Raw genomic sequence first — 17,210 nt, forward strand, 5'->3', positions numbered from 1 at the left:
TTTACCAAAAGCTGCAGCAAGGCCCTGTCAGCTTCTCCTGAATTCACAGTGAGCCCAGCCTCTGAAATTATTCAGCAGATAGCTGGGAAGAGATGTCTGGTAGGAAATGGCTCAGTGGAGTTATTGTACCAGCTTTCACCGAATCAAATGGAAACTCATAGGGTATATAGCTAAAATGTTTTTCCTCCCAAGATATTACACCAAAGTAGTTGGAAGGATCTATCTACTCAGGGTCAGGGCTTCCGGTATCTGACGCTGTGACAAGGCAGCAATTCCTCAAAGCCCTGGGGGCTTCCTAGGGCTCCAGCAGTTTGGTGCCATGTAGGATTCCCTCATCGTATGCCCACCATACCATCAACATGTTGACGGGCAGTGCTGGCTCCTCATGGATTTATGGATGCTGCAGTCAGCTCTCCCTGCTGTAGGCAGTGGCAGTGCTGGTATGTGAGCTGTGCGGCAAACTCACAAATGAGCAGTGGTCACCAGGACAAGCAGCGATGAAGTCTCCATGGAGCTTTTCTTCACTGGTTGAGAGCGTTATATAAATGCAGTAGCAGCTTGCAGAGACGTGATTGAAAATTCAGAATTATGCCTGTCTTAGGAAACTGAAGTGTTTAAGTGTTTAGTGCCATGCTCGTCATCTGTTAAGATACCCCTTTGCATCAGGTAGATTTGCTGATGTCTGTGTGGTCTAAGAAGGCTAATACTTCTAAGCCTGACAGGATAATTGAGAAACTTGTGCTGTTTGGAGCTTTCCTTATTATTGTTCTTTATTTTTTCTTTTTTCTTTTTTCTTTTTTCTTTTTTCTTTTTTCTTTTTTTTTTTTTTTTTTTTTTTTTCTTCATAGAACTGGCGAGAGAACTGAATTTTTCTGTGGATGAAATCAACCAAATCCGAGTAGAAAACCCAAATTCTCTTATTGCTCAAAGTTTCATGTTATTAAAAAAATGGGTTACCAGAGACGGGAAAAATGCTACAAGTAAGTTCAATTAGTTAATTTAGTTGTTTGTAAGTTACAGCCTGTTCTAAGTAAGTTAAGTAGAAGATAACAATTAATTTCTTACGCAAATCACTAATGGGAAAGAAATGTTTCAGCTACATTTTTGCCAGAAGGCAGAGAAGTGTAATATTTATTCAATACCTATGCAGAGGGAAATAATATCTTCTCCACATCCGTAGGACAGGGCAAGAAAAATGTTTAAATTCCAGTGTAGGAAATATTAGGGAAGATTTGGCAATAGCAATAAACCTGAAACATAGAAATAGGCTGCCTGGAAAAGTTACATAGTCTCGCAGTGTTGCAGGTTTTAACAATAGACCAGACTCTCTCCTCTGAGAAGTAATGTGTGCGTTTGAGACAAAAGAACTCTCTGGGGACAAGGTCTGGGTCGATTCTGCTGTTGCTGTTATCTCTGTAAATTCCTCAAATTGAAATAGGGGTCTGATTTTTGTATTCAGTCAATGGTGATTGTTACCATTCTCTAACCCACAAACTTCTACATGGTATGTAAGTCAACCTGTATCTTTTTCAATGTAAAAGTTGTTTCCGCTATTACTGTGTTCTTGCAACAGGACTGTTGTAAATGTGATTTCAGTGTGTACCACGTGAACAGCCTTTATGTGCGTTACTACTAACAAGGCCAACTATTCTGTTTCTTAAAATAGAATTCTGTCAAGGATTTTAACAATCCTTTTACATTCCAATAAAAAGTTATTTCAGTAGCAAGTAAATATGTTCTTTAAGAGCTCTTTGACCCTATCTTTCCTGCTTCTTATGTTGCAATGTAGCACTCGCGAGAGAAAAATCTTAATAGAGGTACATCTTGCATAAGTAGGCAGCAAAATGACTACATAAACGATGGAGTTTGCTAGAATCAAAGGCATTGGGCCAGAAACATATGTCAGCAACTTATAATTAATGCAATGTGAATGTAACTGAAACAATTAGACAGTTCTGAACACTGAACCTGTTTTCTGATGTGTCTTATTTGTTTTTCAGCTGATGCCTTAACTTCTGTATTGACAAAAATTAATCGAATAGATATTGTGACCCTGCTGGAAGGACCAATATTTGATTATGGAAATATTTCAGGCACCAGAAGCTTTGCAGATGAAAATAACGTTTTTCATGATCCCATTGATGGTAATTGAATTCCATGGTCATATTTAGTTCTGTATTATCTCCGGTAATGTAATAATGTTGTTAAGAAAAAGAAGGTCTAAAGAAATGATTGCTTTTAATGTTAAGGCTTTTTCCTCATGGTATGTTCAGGTTGCACACTAATGTCCCAGAGAACAAGCTCAGGATCCCACAAATGCACACCTAAGTAAGCTCGTTTCCACCAGCCTCAGTATCAGTTGAAAAGACCTGAATAGACCTGAATGTTTTTCTCCTTCAGTAGTCGTGCGTTGGTGTTAGTCCATTTATGCTTTCCAAGTTAGCTGGAAATCTCTCATACTCACCTCATCCCCCGCTCTTTGACTTCCTCTCTATGTAAGTAACTGTAAGATTTCTTTCAAGGAAAAAGTGTTCAGCAACTGTATGAGTTATCTACAAACGAACATCAATTATTTCAAGATTTTCATGATTTTTGTTGTTGTTATTTGGGGCCATTATTATCCAAATTGTGTAGTGGCAGTAGAAAAATAAGAAAATGTTACATTTTTTCATGAGACAATATCTTTGTCAGTCTAGTAATGACTAAAATCTTAATAATCTTCGCATGGAAGCTGAACACACTGAGCATAGAATTGTGGTTATTGGTATTGGTTAATGGTTATTTTGAGTCAGATCTTAACAGGATAAGTGGAGTTCTGCTTATAAATCAGAATTGCCAGAGGTATGCTTATTATTTATCATCAAATTTATCAAAACATTGAGCATGCTAAATGTTGTTTCTTCTTTTAAATGTTAGTTAATGACACTGGGTTGCTATATTCTTTACTTTGATTTTTTTTTTTTTACCATGTGTTATAAATAGCTTGTTAAGTAAGACTTCTTTGAGTTATATTTTCTTTGGTTTTTTTTTTTTTTGTAGTATATTCAAGTTTGTATTGGTCCCTCTCTGTGTTTTAGCAGGATGTTCTTGTACTCAGAGCATATAAGCTCAGTGTACTTCCATTGTTGAGCAGCATTGCTGGTCATTGAATCATTGCACTACAGAAATAATTTTCTGTTGACATTTTAAGAAAGTTGCTCTTGAAATGTTGCTTGCGCCTTTAAATAGCAGCATCAGAGTTTTCCTGAAGACAGTACGCTTCCCTGCAGTTGCTTTCTGTCTCTCCTCTTCTCTGAGCCTTCCTCAAGCTTCCTTTCCTCACCAAGACCAGACCGCCTTTACCTTTCTCTCAGCTGATTCAGGAAACAGAAAAAAAGCAAGCCCTGTCAGAGCATCTCCCTTTGCAGGCAGCACAATGTCAAGTTAACCCAAAGCATGTATTTTTTCCTTCGGTGGGTTACACAGTCTATTATCTGTTGCAATGAATTTCAGGTTTTGTTGTCATTTTACATGTGTATTCAGTTTAATCCTTTTGTATGATTTTCTTATGTTTTCATCAATTTCCTTTTCTTTTCTCTTTTCATTTAATCAGTGTATCTGATTGTTCCCATGTCACCAAGATCGCCTCAGTCTCCAAGATCACCAAGATCTCCTTACCCACCACAGTCCTCTCACCTGTATAACTTTACTGTACCTGAAATATTCATCTAGCTCTCCCTGTGTTTTTTGTATTCTCTTAATTTCCTGCTAACTTCCTTCTTTAGTTTTTTATCCTGCTTTGTATTTACCCCTACTGTTCTTTAGTATCCTCCTTGAGATCCATTTCTATGCCTCATTCTTTAACTATTCTATTCTTGTGGCTCTGTGATTATATTGGAGATAAGTATTAGTAGCATTGTCTTGCTAGTATTGTGTATTTTTTATATAAGTATATTAAGAATGCGGACCTGTTTAATATATATTTATGAAAAGTGACTGTCCTATGTTTCAATCTACTTCTATCTTTAAAGTCTATTTATTAAAATTCCAATTTTAAAGCAGTAAAAACTCAGAAAGATGTATGCAATTTGGCTGCAAGATTCTGGACTGGATATAAAGGGACAGCCATCCCTGTCCATGTTTGATTCATTGCATGCAATTTGATTCATAAGGCAATCTGCTATAGCTTGAAAACATTTGAGTGGCTGCAAAAGCAATTGCTGAAATCTTTACAGACTATTTACAAAATAGTCAAAAGTATTAGCTTTGCTGTACTAGCTATTTTGGCAATGCTCTTTTTTGTTCCAAATATTTAGAGCAAAGTAAATCTATCAGAACTGCATTTGTTCTTATACACCTGCATCTCCTCATGGTTTTCATACTTGACGTAACTCATGAGTCTTTTAACATTTGCTGATTTGTTGCTCCATGCTTCATCCCAGTCAGTCCAAATGTGCTGTCTTCCTTAGGTTATCCCACCATTCAAGTGGAACTGGAAACTCCCACTGGGTTGCGCTTCGTGCCACCCACCCCTTTCCACCAGGATGATTTCTTTAGCGACACCTCTAGCCTAGAGTCACCCCTTAGAACTCCCAGTAGACTGAGTGACGTGTTAGTGACCTCCCAGGGACATGTAGATGGTACAGCAGCAGCACCGCCAGTGGTGACTGAAGAAGACACCTCACTGGACGACAGCAAGCATGATTTCTCAGTGCCTAGCGAAGGAACACCTAAAGGTATTTCTGTAGGCCAGAGCCAGTTGGAGGAAGTGGACCTTAAGGATTTTCCACGGTATCTTGGTAGTTATGGCGGGATACCTAAGGATGCTAAACAAAGGCAGAGCGAAGAGACTAGCAAAGCAGGAGTAAGGACTGAACAGCCTGAGAGAGAAAAGTCTGGTACTGATGAGGAGATAACGGAAGAAAAGTTTAAATCTCTGTTTGAGGACATTCATCTGGAAGAAGGAGCTGAGTCTGAGGAGATGACGGAAGAAAAAGTATGGTCAATTCTTAAAGGTGTTCAGCAAGCAGAACACGAAATGTCTTCAATTACAGGTTGGCAGACTGACTCATCAAGTGTCACTGAGCCACCAACGTCGGGACGCAGGATAGGTGGTAGCCTGCTAGATCGCCTGGATGATAGGTGAGCATCTTCTTGTACATGTGTGTAAATAGCCTTCATGTGCAGCCATTGCCTTCAAGGAGCAGTCTCAGGCTGATGTTCTGCTGTTTTATGAGATTGTGCATATATATATGTATGTGCATATGTATGTAAGAAAAAACATTGTGACTTCATCTGGCTTCAAACATTTTTATTTTCAAAAATGTATATATAGCAAGTTTCATGCTTAATATAGAATTAGTTTACATTATATTTCCTAGGTAATCTTTGTTTTCATGTTCTTTGTATTTCCATTTTGAATGAATCAAGCAAGGCAAATGGAATTGGAATTTGAGACTATGAAATGACAACTTGTTGGAACAGGATACTGTGTTGCTCTTATTTTAGCAGTCATCCTTTTCATTGCATCTCTTTGCATTCCATCAAAGAGGCATTTCTTTCTCCATAGCACAGTTTTTTAAGCTGACACCATTTTATAACATTTACTTCGAGTGTGTTATGTCATGCTAATTTGCTAGACTTTTTAAGCAATGTGTTTCAAGTCACAAGAAGGTAACAGTGGCAACACCAAATCCATCTAGTCCTATATGCTTCTACCCAATTCTGGCTACAGAAGATGCTCAGGGAACTTGTACATTATTTGGCTCCATTTACTTTCATCATAATGACTTTCTGAGATGGTAGATGCTTTCCACAGATTTATGATCACCGTGTTTCTCTTGCATGTGCTTTTCCAGCCTCCCACTGGACCTGCCTAAGCTTTCAGCAGTCACAGTATGTGCTGGCATGTTTGGCTATATTGGTACCCACTGGGTACCAATAAAGAGCTCTTGCCTTAATTCTGTATTGGCTCCCATGGTTTGTGACAGAAGGTGCCAGCTCTGCAGGTGGTGTAAATCAGCAGAGAATGACTATCTTGCAGATCAGTCGTCTCTCTGTCAACAGTTTACATCCTTTGCAGCTTTGATTCAGGATGTTTAAGAGCTCTAGGTGGCATGAGATAGTCCTTCTGAATCAAGTGGGAAGGCTTTTCATTCCAACAAGTTGATTGTCTTTCAAGACTTGAAAACATTTGGTCTGCTACTGATATGATTTTTGTTATGTTAAGCAACCATTCTGCCTTATATTATGTGCTTTCTACTGTGTTAAATTAATGAAATATATCTCTTCCAGGAGTAAAAGATCTTCCTTAAGGAGATGACACATCGATTTCTAGCTAGAGGAAATCAACTTGCTATATTTTATAGCAGTTTTGCCAGCAAATAGCTGTGGGTTTCTCTTGCATATTGTCCCAATGTTTATCTGAAAAGCAAACAAAAATAAAAAAGTTTGGTCCAGAGCTTTCTATCTTGTAATCTTTCTGGCCCTTGGCTTTGTGCATTATTGAAATTGTGCTAAGGAATTATTTCTGAGCACCAGTATTTTTCAGGAGACATGAGTTATTTGGAATAAAGATGTTGAGGGAAGGGTAGCAGACACTTTCATTACTTCCTAGTTTGGAGAGCAGGTTAAAGAATTAGTGCCACGAGGGATTTGTCTTGTGATTATACAAAGGAAATGGTAGGATTGGTGTCTTTTTCTTTCTGGTTTTTTTTTTTTTTTTCCTTTTTTTTTTTTTTCTTCCTAAGTGGAAGGGAATTAATGTTAAACATTTGGCTTTATTTCCAACGTTCACCATGTTCTCCTTGCTTTTGAAAAGATACCATAATGCGGAAGAGAAGGCTGTTAAATAGACTGATGCTTACATGTTGAATTTCAAATTTTACTTTGTCTGAAATGTGAGCACTAAGATTGAAGGCTGAGTGCTTTTCTCTTCTGCGTGTTATTTATGAATGTCTTTTCTTTTTGTTTCTCTGTAGCTTGGACCAATGTAGGGACTCTGTTACCTCATACGTCAAAGGAGAAGCAGGGAAACCAGAAACAAATGGAAGCCTCTCAGAAACCACAACAGAAACAAAAACTAAATCCTATGTCCAGGAATCTTTAAATGATGTGGGAAAACACAGTGACAAAGAAGCCCCAAAAACAAAGTCCCAAATTTCAGCTGGTACTGATGAGCAAACATTGTCATCAACAGCATATCAGAAATCTTTGGAAGAGACTAGCAAGCCAACAACGGAAGGCAGCAAAACATCTGTGCCTGTCAGTGTGAAGAAGATGGGCTGGAGTACTTCAGAGGATGGCAAGGCAAGAACAGGCATCCAAGAGGAGGAGGGAGCAGGAATGTCTGAACAGAAGGTACAGTATGTCCTGTAATTATTAGCTGTTTGAGGAGTCCCTATTGCTTAGTATAGTTTTTTTATAAGACATGTAATATTGTGACAGGTGTTTTTTTAATCCTCCTTTATGTGTGTTATGTTTATTGCCAAATTAAGGAAAGTGGAAGTTAGTGGAAAATTATCTTCTGTGGGTATGAACAGAATGAAGTGCAGTCAGGGCAGGCAGAGGAGCCAAGCAGGGTGCTTAATCTTCTTCCTGCTTGGCCCTGAAATCTGGAAGGGATGAGAGCAGCTTGTGATGTCATTTGCATTGCTGAGAAGGAGGTCCCTTTCCTGCCCGAGTTATCTGTGCAAACAGTGCTAGGCAGGTCTGCTCTCCTCAACTCACTTCCAGTAATGTGATGACACTGTTTTCTGATCTGTTTGTGATATTGAGGAGAGCAAATAAAGGTGGGGTGTCTTTTGTCTCTTTCCAGATCCCTGTCCCTAGCACCTTCTGTTTTGTTTTTTTTTTTTTACTTGATTGATTTGCAGGAAAATAAATCTTGGGTGAAGTCTAATCTCCTTCTTATGCTTTGCTCCTTGTTTTCATTCATCCCAATTCCAAGGTGCATCTAGCAAAAAAATTTCCAAATGTGTAGTACACTTTCCCAGGTGGTAGTTCATTCTTAAATTACTGCTGAGGGTTTCCCCTTCAGTTCTGCTTGCCTGGCTTGTACATCCTTACCTGCAGAATCTCACTTACAAGTTGGTATTAGATAAATGAAAATCTTAACAGCTTCCTCTGTGACCTACGTTCTGTTTCCCAGAATTGACTCAAGGAATGGCTTTTAGTCCAGTAGGAATTTGGGAGCTGGTTGGACAGTTCCTAGGCTCAAATATTGCAAAAAAAGAGAATTACAGAATTTCTTCTACATTCCCATCTTAGGAGACGGTCTTTTCTTGGGCATAATACAAGAGAAGACTATGACTTACAGAAGTGATGCATTTTTTAGAATGGCTTCTACATGATGTGGCATTTTTTTATTGTAGTGCAGTAAAAATGGCAGCTGTGATGGGCTGCAATAAATTATTCAAGTTTAATTCATTTTAAACTATTCTTTTGATTGTACAATAAAGAATTATTTTATTGAATAGTAACATAATCAGTCTCATCAGTTATGCAGCATATGATTGTTACGATCTTGTTTTTAATTTGTGACATAGTTAAAGCAATTAAGATCTTTCCTAATGTTCACTCATTTCTTGAGTATTAAAGAGTGTAAGAAAAAGCTGCTGCAGAGGCAGCTAAACTCAGACTGCAGTTCCTGTATTATCAGTAGGCTTTGGGGCAGACCGTGGGTTAATATTATTATGCTCAGTTTAAATACAGAGATAAGCATAGATGTACACTGTAACTAGTGCTGAGGGGTGTGCTACAGTGCTGCACTTCCCCCTCTGGATTCCCATCAGTGAGAAGACAAGTTGTCATCCACTCCTGTCCTCTCTTCACTTTTGGATATTCCACCTGGATTGGTAAGAATCAGTGTGTGCATTTCGTATATGCGCTTTTTGCACTACTTTTGCTTTCTTGGTAAAGGGTGATAATCTCATCTTCCAAATAACATTTTTTTTAATAGATGCAATCTTTGAATAAACCAATGTGAGTCAGTAATGGGATTTCTAAACCTGGGTCTCTCACGTGATCTACTTGAAGTCAATAGTTTAATTACTCACAGAATCTAGTTCATAGGGAATAATTCTTCATGTGCTGTCGTGAAAACAGAAAGCAAATTTCAGTTGCAGTCTGTCTGGAAGGCATTCTGTGGAAAGCAGAGGCAACAAAAGGATATTGCTTCCTAAAGAAAGCAGTTGTTACTGTGACCCTTTGGGAAATAGCTAAAAAGCAATAAGCATTCACCTGCTGGGAGAGGCTGCATCCATATTTTGGGATGTGGTTTGCAACAGAGACAAGCCATCTGGGCTGATGTCTGATGATGTTAATGAAGTGAATTGCTGACCTTGTCCCATGTCCACATAAATGCTCAACATTTTAAGAAGCAGTGACTGTGAGGACCATATAATGTTCTACCTAAGATTAAGCGTTAGATTCAAATGATCTTTTTAAATTAGAGAAGTGCAGCACACTTGTGTTATCCCAAGGAAGGTTACATCATGTGGTTGAGGTGACTTGAAGTGCCAGAGTTCTGTCACAGCTAAAACCCTTGAAGTCGTGCATTAGTATTACTCTTCCTCCTAAACTTTTGTGCTCTTTTGGGAAACTTCTGCTTCTTGTTACTTGTTCAGGGTAGGTTTGGATTTTTTTTATTTTTATTTCTTTATTTGGCTGGTGACAGAGGATAGCAGGAGATGCTGCATGCAGATGAATGTTGTCATCCTGCCCTAAATGCTTTTTTTTAATCTCACATGATCCTTTTTCGTCTTCCACCCACATATGCCGACTCGGACTTTTTACACATCATTTCTGAGAAGTGCCTCTTGTTTAGGATGCCTTGAGCAAGGTTAAAAAAAAAAAAAAGAAAGAAAAAAAAAAGAAAGAAAAAGCAGAAGTCAAAGTGCTCCATGTGTCTTGCAGGGAAGGCAGTGGAGCCGGTGGAGACACTGGGGTGGAGCAAACACTGGTGTGCAGCACCTGCCCGGCACCAAGCTGTGAGCAGCGCCAGGCTCCACCTGCCCCGAGCTGAGGCCTGCCCCTTCCTTCTCAAGTGATGTGGGGCAGTTGTATTTCAGGCTTCAGTTAGTACTGCTTAAAACGAGATAGATGCTGAGCAGGAAAAACATTTACACAGAGAAGATCGTCTTCAAAATTCTTGTTTTTAACCTTTGGCAGGCGGGCCTCTGAATCTTTCTGTGTGACTGTAGTCTTTCTTTATAAGGGAATTCACTTCCATACCTTGTAAATGCACAGAATTGAAATTAGAATGAATTGTTAATTTTTGAGGAGGAAACAGCAAAGTTATTGGAAGATTTTTTTGTACACAAAATTCTTCACTTCCAAGTAAGGTACTTGGAAGTAAGGTGTTAGGTCACATGCATTCCAAATACAATTTTCTAACACTTAAAAGCTGCAAAGATATTCCATACCTGATATATGTATCTAGTACAGCATGTCAAAGAGCAGAAAATACTTCAGGAGCAGAAGTCATTAGGTATGTAATAGACAGGAAAAATGTTGTCCATGATAACCTTTATTTTCTTCTTGTAGTTCTGATAGCACTTTCTATCTTGCAAATGTGCTGTTAAAATGTACTAAAACTGCATTTATTAGGAATGTAGTGACAGTGAGATTGAGAGTGATTCGAGCTCAGGTGAGGAGCAGAGGATTACTACAAGAGTGTATCGACGGCGGTTGATTCTGAAGGTATTTTGTGATGTGCTTTCTTGAGGCTATTGTTGGCATGGACATGGATTTGGACTGCTGTGTGAGAATGTCACTTCTGCACAATGGAGTCCCTCTGCCCATCTGTATTTATAACCAAATGGCAGGTGGCCATTCATTGCTTAACCCAGAAATTTATGGTTGTCTCCTGCTGGAGAACTACTGTGCTGCATGGCCTGATGTGTCCTTCAGTGTTTTGCATGCCACCTTTAAGACTACAGCTAGATATAGAGTGTTGACCAAATGGAAAATGAATTACAGACTGACATAGGAGATATTTGTATGTATTTCCCCTTTTTCTCCTAAAAAAAAAAAAAAAAGTCTAAATGACAAGTTAAAAAAAAATGCAAGAATGTACATGAGTGGAATATAGGGTGACACGGTACTCTGGCTGGAAGGTGTGATCTAGAGTGCCTTGTGTTCTGGAGAGCAGTGGGTGGTGCTGATTTAAAACCTACCATAGTTAATATAAATAAAATAAATATAAAAATAAGGAGTGTTTGCATTTGACTTCATTAGGCTTTGTTTAGTATACTTATTTACATATGCCCTGGCACAACATACTTCATATGCTAATAACAATGGTGGAATCATATAAATTGTTGAATTCTCCCTCGTACTGTTTTCTGTATGGTCGTATAGCTTGGTATTATGTGTCTTGAGAACATAGCATAAGACAATCACTCTTCATCAGAAATAACATTAGTTCTCAGTAACTCACATGATTTATTAGATTCTCATTAGAAAATCATGTATTAAAGCCATAAAAAGGACAGCCAATGTAGTGCTGTTACTATAATAGCATAGGATGGAGTTCTTCACTTCAGGGATTACTTGTCACACTGCCTGCACCTATCAATATTGCTGTTGTTTGTTTGGTGCAAAAGGTATTATACATGCACAGCACCTTCTGTGTAATGTGAATGGCCGATGTGCTACATGCATACATACCTCCAAGACACAGATGCTTTTGGAAAATGCAGCATGATTTTTTTGTCTGCTTCATCCTGTATTTCTTTAGTTTACCGGTTTTGTTCCCATTCTGAACCAGGCAAGAATTGCAAAGGCTAAATACTTTGTATTTAAGTAAATATTTTGTCTGTTACCACATCTTTACACCAAGAACCTGCTGCCTTAAATGAAAGCCCTTGGGCAGCTTAGGATATAGCCATTTATCAGTAATTGCCTCTGCAGATAACTCATGACAAGAAATAGGAATGATTCTGTTTTCAGATGGGACAGGTGGCCTGAGGGTGATCACAAACCTTTAAGCGCTGTAAGTGCATTTCTGGTAAGACATAAAGCATCAGTGGGCTGCATGTTTTAAAGACTGTGCACAGTCAGCCTGTTTTCCACCCAATGTCTGAGCTATTTTAATGTCCGCTGTCTGTGAATCAGGAAGTGTCAGAATAGGAAAGAGAGAAAGTGAAAAAGGCAGTCTTCATTTTTTTTTCCCCCAAGTACAGTGTTTAAAAAAGAGCATAAAAAAGTGTTTTTAAATGTGGCAGTGTAGTTTGGGGTTGTGCTTACAGAGCAGTGGTGCAGCTCTACAAAGCTACAGAGTGCTGTGTCTGCACAGAGAGTGGTGTGGTCTGCAGCTGGCTCGGGGGAGCTGGCTGGACCTTCTAGGGATGTGTGTGACTGGAGGCAGCAGAACATGTGCGGAGCCAGGGCTGGGCTGCACCTGTTCCTGGATTTTGACACCTGTGATATTTCTGTCATTTTCTGATGATGCGTAGCTGCTTCTTTTTTTCCCTCTGCATCTTGAGACAGGTTTGAAATGGAGCAAGAAACTTTCAAAGTAGCAGTTGCCAGGCCTTTTAGAGAAAATTTAGTAAGATAGCAACTATTTAAATAGGTACATTTTGGTCACATATATGATTCATGAATTGATAGTATGAAGTAGAAAAATTGAGCTTTGAGATTGGAAGGTATCTGGATTTTGATTATTTTTTTCAAATTCCTGGGAGCTGAGGTTCTGTTGGTGTGAAATGAAGTCACAGAGCACGTGCCAACTGAGTACCAGCTCCTTGTTCAGGCAGCTCTCAGGACAGGGTAGGGAAGCACTGGCACAGGTTGCCCAGAGAAGTGGTGGATTCCCCAGTTCTTGGAGACACTCAAGGTTAGACTGGACCAGGCTCTGAGCACCTGATGGAGCTGTAGGTATCCCTGTTCATTGCAGGGGAGATGGGCTAGGTGACCTTTAAGGATTCCTTCCAACTCAAATGATTCTGTGCTTTTTGGCAGTTATGCCTGAACCATGGGAGCACTTATCCTGCACTGTCTGACGTTAGGGATGTGGTGGAGCCAGCCCTGGCAGGCTGTGTTGAGAATGTCATCCCTGGAATAAAAAATATTTTGAACATCTGCAGAGCCTGGGTAAGGCTGCATAATTCTATGGCAGTGCTTGTGCCTGTGCCGCAAGCTCACTTGCCTTGTGCCAACTGCAGCAAAGGGACACAGAGGAAGGTGCACCTGCGCAGAGCTGCACGTGGGATCAGTGTTCTGCTGTAGTCTATGTTCATCAATGCCTCCGTGCTGCATTAAAAGCAGCAGAAATACTCATGTAGCCTGCAGGAGTGAAGTTTTGTAACACCTAAACCTTGGGGATAAATTGACTCCTGTGGAAAAAAGAAATTTGCAATGTGCCTCCATGGTTACTGTCAGGACTGAATTGCTTCATTGCATTTGTTCTTCTTTCTCAACTTGTTTTTCATTTCAGTGCCATTCCACATTACTGCTAACATTATTATTTCCGTTTAACTGCTACCTTAGTCCTCTCTCCTGGCCCAAATATGTAAAAGTCTTTCCTGTCCCCAGAGGTATTTTCCCAGAGGTCTGAGAGCTGGGTCCTGTCAAGTGCTCTCGAGCACATTCCCATGGGATTTAGCACTTCAGAGAGCTGAGCCCATAAAACCAGACAAGCAGGGGCTGATGCCCATTTCCACATGTAATAAGATTGTATTTTAACCTCAAGGTAGTGCAGATGTTTTTGGTTTTGCTTCCTTTCACTCTGTTCACATGGCGGATTGATGGGACAGAGCATTGCAAAAGAAATAGTTTTTTATAATAGTGAAGGAATGCGAGCAATTAGCACACAAGGGAAAAATAAGAGTGCTTCCACAATGTGCACTTTCAGAGCCTGAGCCAAAGCTCTTTTTATTCCATCATGCCAGAAATCAGTGTCTAATTTCTCATGCTTTTTCAGAGATTGTTAAATCCTTCATGGGTACAAATGTTTGGCAAAAACTGTTTAGTTAGATTCTTGCCAAAAAGTTTATGGTAGAATTTTGTAGTGGAAAATGAAACAAACTTCTAAGCAGGAGTTGTTTAAATCTGATGTAATCGTGTATCTTGTTACTTTTTACCATTTTCTGATAGAGATTTTCCTCTTGCCATGCATTTTGCCCATTAAGCTCCCCAGTAGTGACTGAGGAGACTTTCCCTGGAATGACCAACAAGGCTCCTGAGCAGCAGTTAGTTACATCCAGGCTGAAAGAACTGCAGAAGGGCTGTGCTCTGCTCTGTGAACATCCCACACCCGTTTCACCAGGAGAGACTGGCAACTGGGAGCTGCTGGCTGCACTGGGACAGTATATGTGAATTAAAACACAGGCTACAGAGTTCTGTTGAGAGACCTGTTACAAGAGGCACAAGGTACAAACAAGTAACAGAGCTCTGACCTGGCTCAGTGTTGGGCTGCTATGCTCAGTGCCATTTGCAGCACCGTTTCCTTTCTGCTCTCCTTGGCTTGCCTGCTGGTTCCCCCCCAGTGCCTTAGCAATACATCTTCAGGCAAGCAAGTACAAACTCAGCACAGGCACACGCGGACAGTTGTGGCATGTGATTAACGAAGTCTCCCTGAGTAGGCAGAACTCACTAATGAAAATGACCTTAATGAAAGATGTTTGTTTCTACTGCCACAGAAGCTTCAGACTTCAATGAGAAAGAGGTGCAGCTGCTGGCTATGCATTATAAGAATGCAATGTCAAGACTGAAAGGATTATGTCTGGATGGTGGCTTAGGCCAGAAGGGGAAGAGATCTCAGTGCTCTGTACCACTCCTGTTCCCATCACAGCATTGCCCCCGGTCATTGGCAAAATTAAATATTTAGGATCTTTCCATCTCGTTTATTTCCATCTGCTTTTAAATTCTTTTTTATCCTTCTGGGTAACAGACATCCAGCCACACCTTCTTCCTTCACTGCTACAACAGCACTAGCTATATAGGAGGAATAAAAGAGGAATAAAAGGGCTATTATCCCTCAGTAACAAAACAAACATGAAAGAAAACCAGAACTCAGAGAAAGCTGCAGTGAACTTTGGCACAGTGCTGCAGCACCAACTCCTGCATTTATCTGGCAGTCCCTGGGAACACCCATAATCTGCAAATAACAGTTAAGAAAATCAGTGGAATTGGCAGGAGATGCTGCAGAAGCTGCTCCTTAGTTCTCCTACCCTGGAGAGCAGCAGAGAGGATACCAACTAGTTTTGGCAGGACTGCACTCCAGCAAGCAGAGTGAAGTTAAAGACTATGCTCCGCAAAGCTTCCTGGCATGGTCTGGTACCATGCAGTCTTTGTACAGTTTAGTCTCAGGGATGCAACCCAGCATCTAAAAATGGCTGTATTAGGTTTTCTCCCTGCCTTTCTAAAGCTCTTGGTATTGTGTCAGTGATTTAGACTGGTCAAGGGTAGAACGAAGCCCGCATTAGTATGATGCGGCAGAAATAATTTTATTCTTCAGCTATGACGCAGATGTACCAGCTTTGTGTTTAAAAACAGCTTTTGTTGACAAGGTCATCTAATGTGCCATTCTAACACAAAGCTGTGCTGAGAGCTGACAAGTAAAACTGCCAGTGGGTAAGGGATTTCTTTTTCCTAGCAAACATCCGTCTTTGTAACTGTATGGGATTACTGTTTGGGGTAACTTTATAAATGTATGGGATTAGAAACATCAGTAGATCACATCTACCTCCTGCCAATTGCAAGCCCTCCTGCAATTTGTTTAACTGCCCACATGAAAGAAAGTTGTGAAAGCTGGATTTCGTGCATACTGACTGTTGAATATTTACAGCATTTATCTTTAGATTGTGCAAAAAAGAGCAAGTAGCTAATTAAAGACCGAGATTCACCATGCCTTTAAAACTGCATTTGTCTTTTAGTGTATCGATACATTTTCCATTTTCAAATTGAATGCATTTTCACTGTCTTGCGTTAAGGAACAGCCCTGATCATCACAGTGAGGGCCAGTCCATGCTAACAGCCTTGGTGTGCTGGGTAGCCTGATGACCTTGTTTGGAGCTGTGTTGTTCTGTTTCTGTTTTTTGTCACAGTGGCTTTGGAGACCCTCCTGATGAGAGGGACGATCTTGGTACCTCTGTGCACCACAGGCAGCGAGAGATGTCTGAGCCACTGTTCTCTCCTGTCCCATCCCTCGCTGCTCAGGAACCGCTGGGGATTCTGAGCCCACGGGTGGGAGGCCAGGAAAGAAACAGAGCAGCCAGCTTCGTGTCTGCAGCATTTCTCATTAAGCGGTGAAGTCTCCATAATCAGTATTTTCCCTTATTTCATTGCAGCTAGGAAGCCCCACAGGTTTCACTTCTCCAAGTATGTACACAGCTATTGGTGCCCCTGCCTGCAGCAGCCATCCCTGTGTCATTTTCATTTCTGCTCTCTTGCTCATGAGGAAGGAAGGAGCTGGCTTCCAATGGGGCCCACTCACTGAGTCATTGTGCACAGTGTAACATTGGCACTTAGGCAGGTATTTAGTTTCCAGGATCTCCTTTGTAGAGCCCTTCTGAGACATGAATTGTCATGTGAGACTCCATCCAGGAGCTTCAGCAGCTGCTTGTTGTGCTGTCTGCTTGCCAAACTGCTGCCATGCCCCTGCAGCCAAGCATCCCAGGGTAGGGATGTCCCCTGGGGACAGGCTGCCCATCCTTCAGCAGCGCCTTCTGAGGTACTGCAGTTGTGAGCTGTACCATTTCGCTCTATTCAACGAAAGCACAGGAAAAGGAAATATGTCTAAACCTGTTTAATTACATATTATCAAATGATAATTTCAACACAGCTTTCTGTATAAGTAGGAATTCTGCACTTTTGAGTAATGACACATAGTGGCTGGAGATGTGGTTGGTGGCAGTTTCACTGAGCTCCTCGGGACCTCTGTGTGGCTTTTGCCTGGTGTCACATATTTAAATCAAGGAAATTGTAAGACCACGGTCTATAGAAGATCGCTAATGACTTGTGAACAAAAATGAAGGTTTATTTGTTCTAGCACTCAGAAATAACATACAAACCTAACACTTTAAGGTGCATATTGAAAAAAGCTGTACTTGCAGAGAAAATTTCAGAAAATCAACAAGGCTTCACTGTATTTACTCATTGTAAAGCAGTGCCAGGAGCTTATAAAGGTAACTACATAGTGTACAGGCAACAGTAAACGTCGATTTGCCAGGTGCTTCTTAACACTTGAAAGCATTATCAAGGTTTGACGTTTATTTGAATTAATC

At 40.3% G+C, this 17,210-nt stretch overlaps 1 protein-coding gene across 31 annotated transcripts in view; it reads left to right on the forward strand.

The window, feature by feature from the left end:
* Positions 1-17,210, forward strand: part of ANK3 (ankyrin 3) — a 289,738-nt gene that overhangs the window by 265,591 nt on the left and 6,937 nt on the right. For 13 of the 31 annotated variants that reach the window (XM_052677741.1, XM_052677738.1, XM_052677742.1 and 10 more), the window contains 5 exons: positions 849-980; positions 2,001-2,144; positions 5,034-5,121; positions 6,960-7,338; positions 10,588-10,680. In XM_052677741.1, the coding sequence (XP_052533701.1) occupies positions 849-980; positions 2,001-2,144; positions 5,034-5,121; positions 6,960-7,338; positions 10,588-10,680 (836 nt within the window). Of the gene's footprint in view, positions 1-848; positions 981-2,000; positions 2,145-4,448; positions 5,122-6,959; positions 7,339-10,587; positions 10,681-17,210 lie in introns of all 31 variants that reach the window. The other 18 variants (XM_052677750.1, XM_052677751.1, XM_052677753.1 and 15 more) reach the window with 3 other exon arrangements.

The sequence above is a fragment of the Tympanuchus pallidicinctus genome, unplaced genomic scaffold (assembly GCF_026119805.1).
Source record: "Tympanuchus pallidicinctus isolate F22 unplaced genomic scaffold, pur_lepc_1.0 scaffold16, whole genome shotgun sequence".
Lineage (NCBI taxonomy): Eukaryota > Metazoa > Chordata > Aves > Galliformes > Phasianidae > Tympanuchus > Tympanuchus pallidicinctus.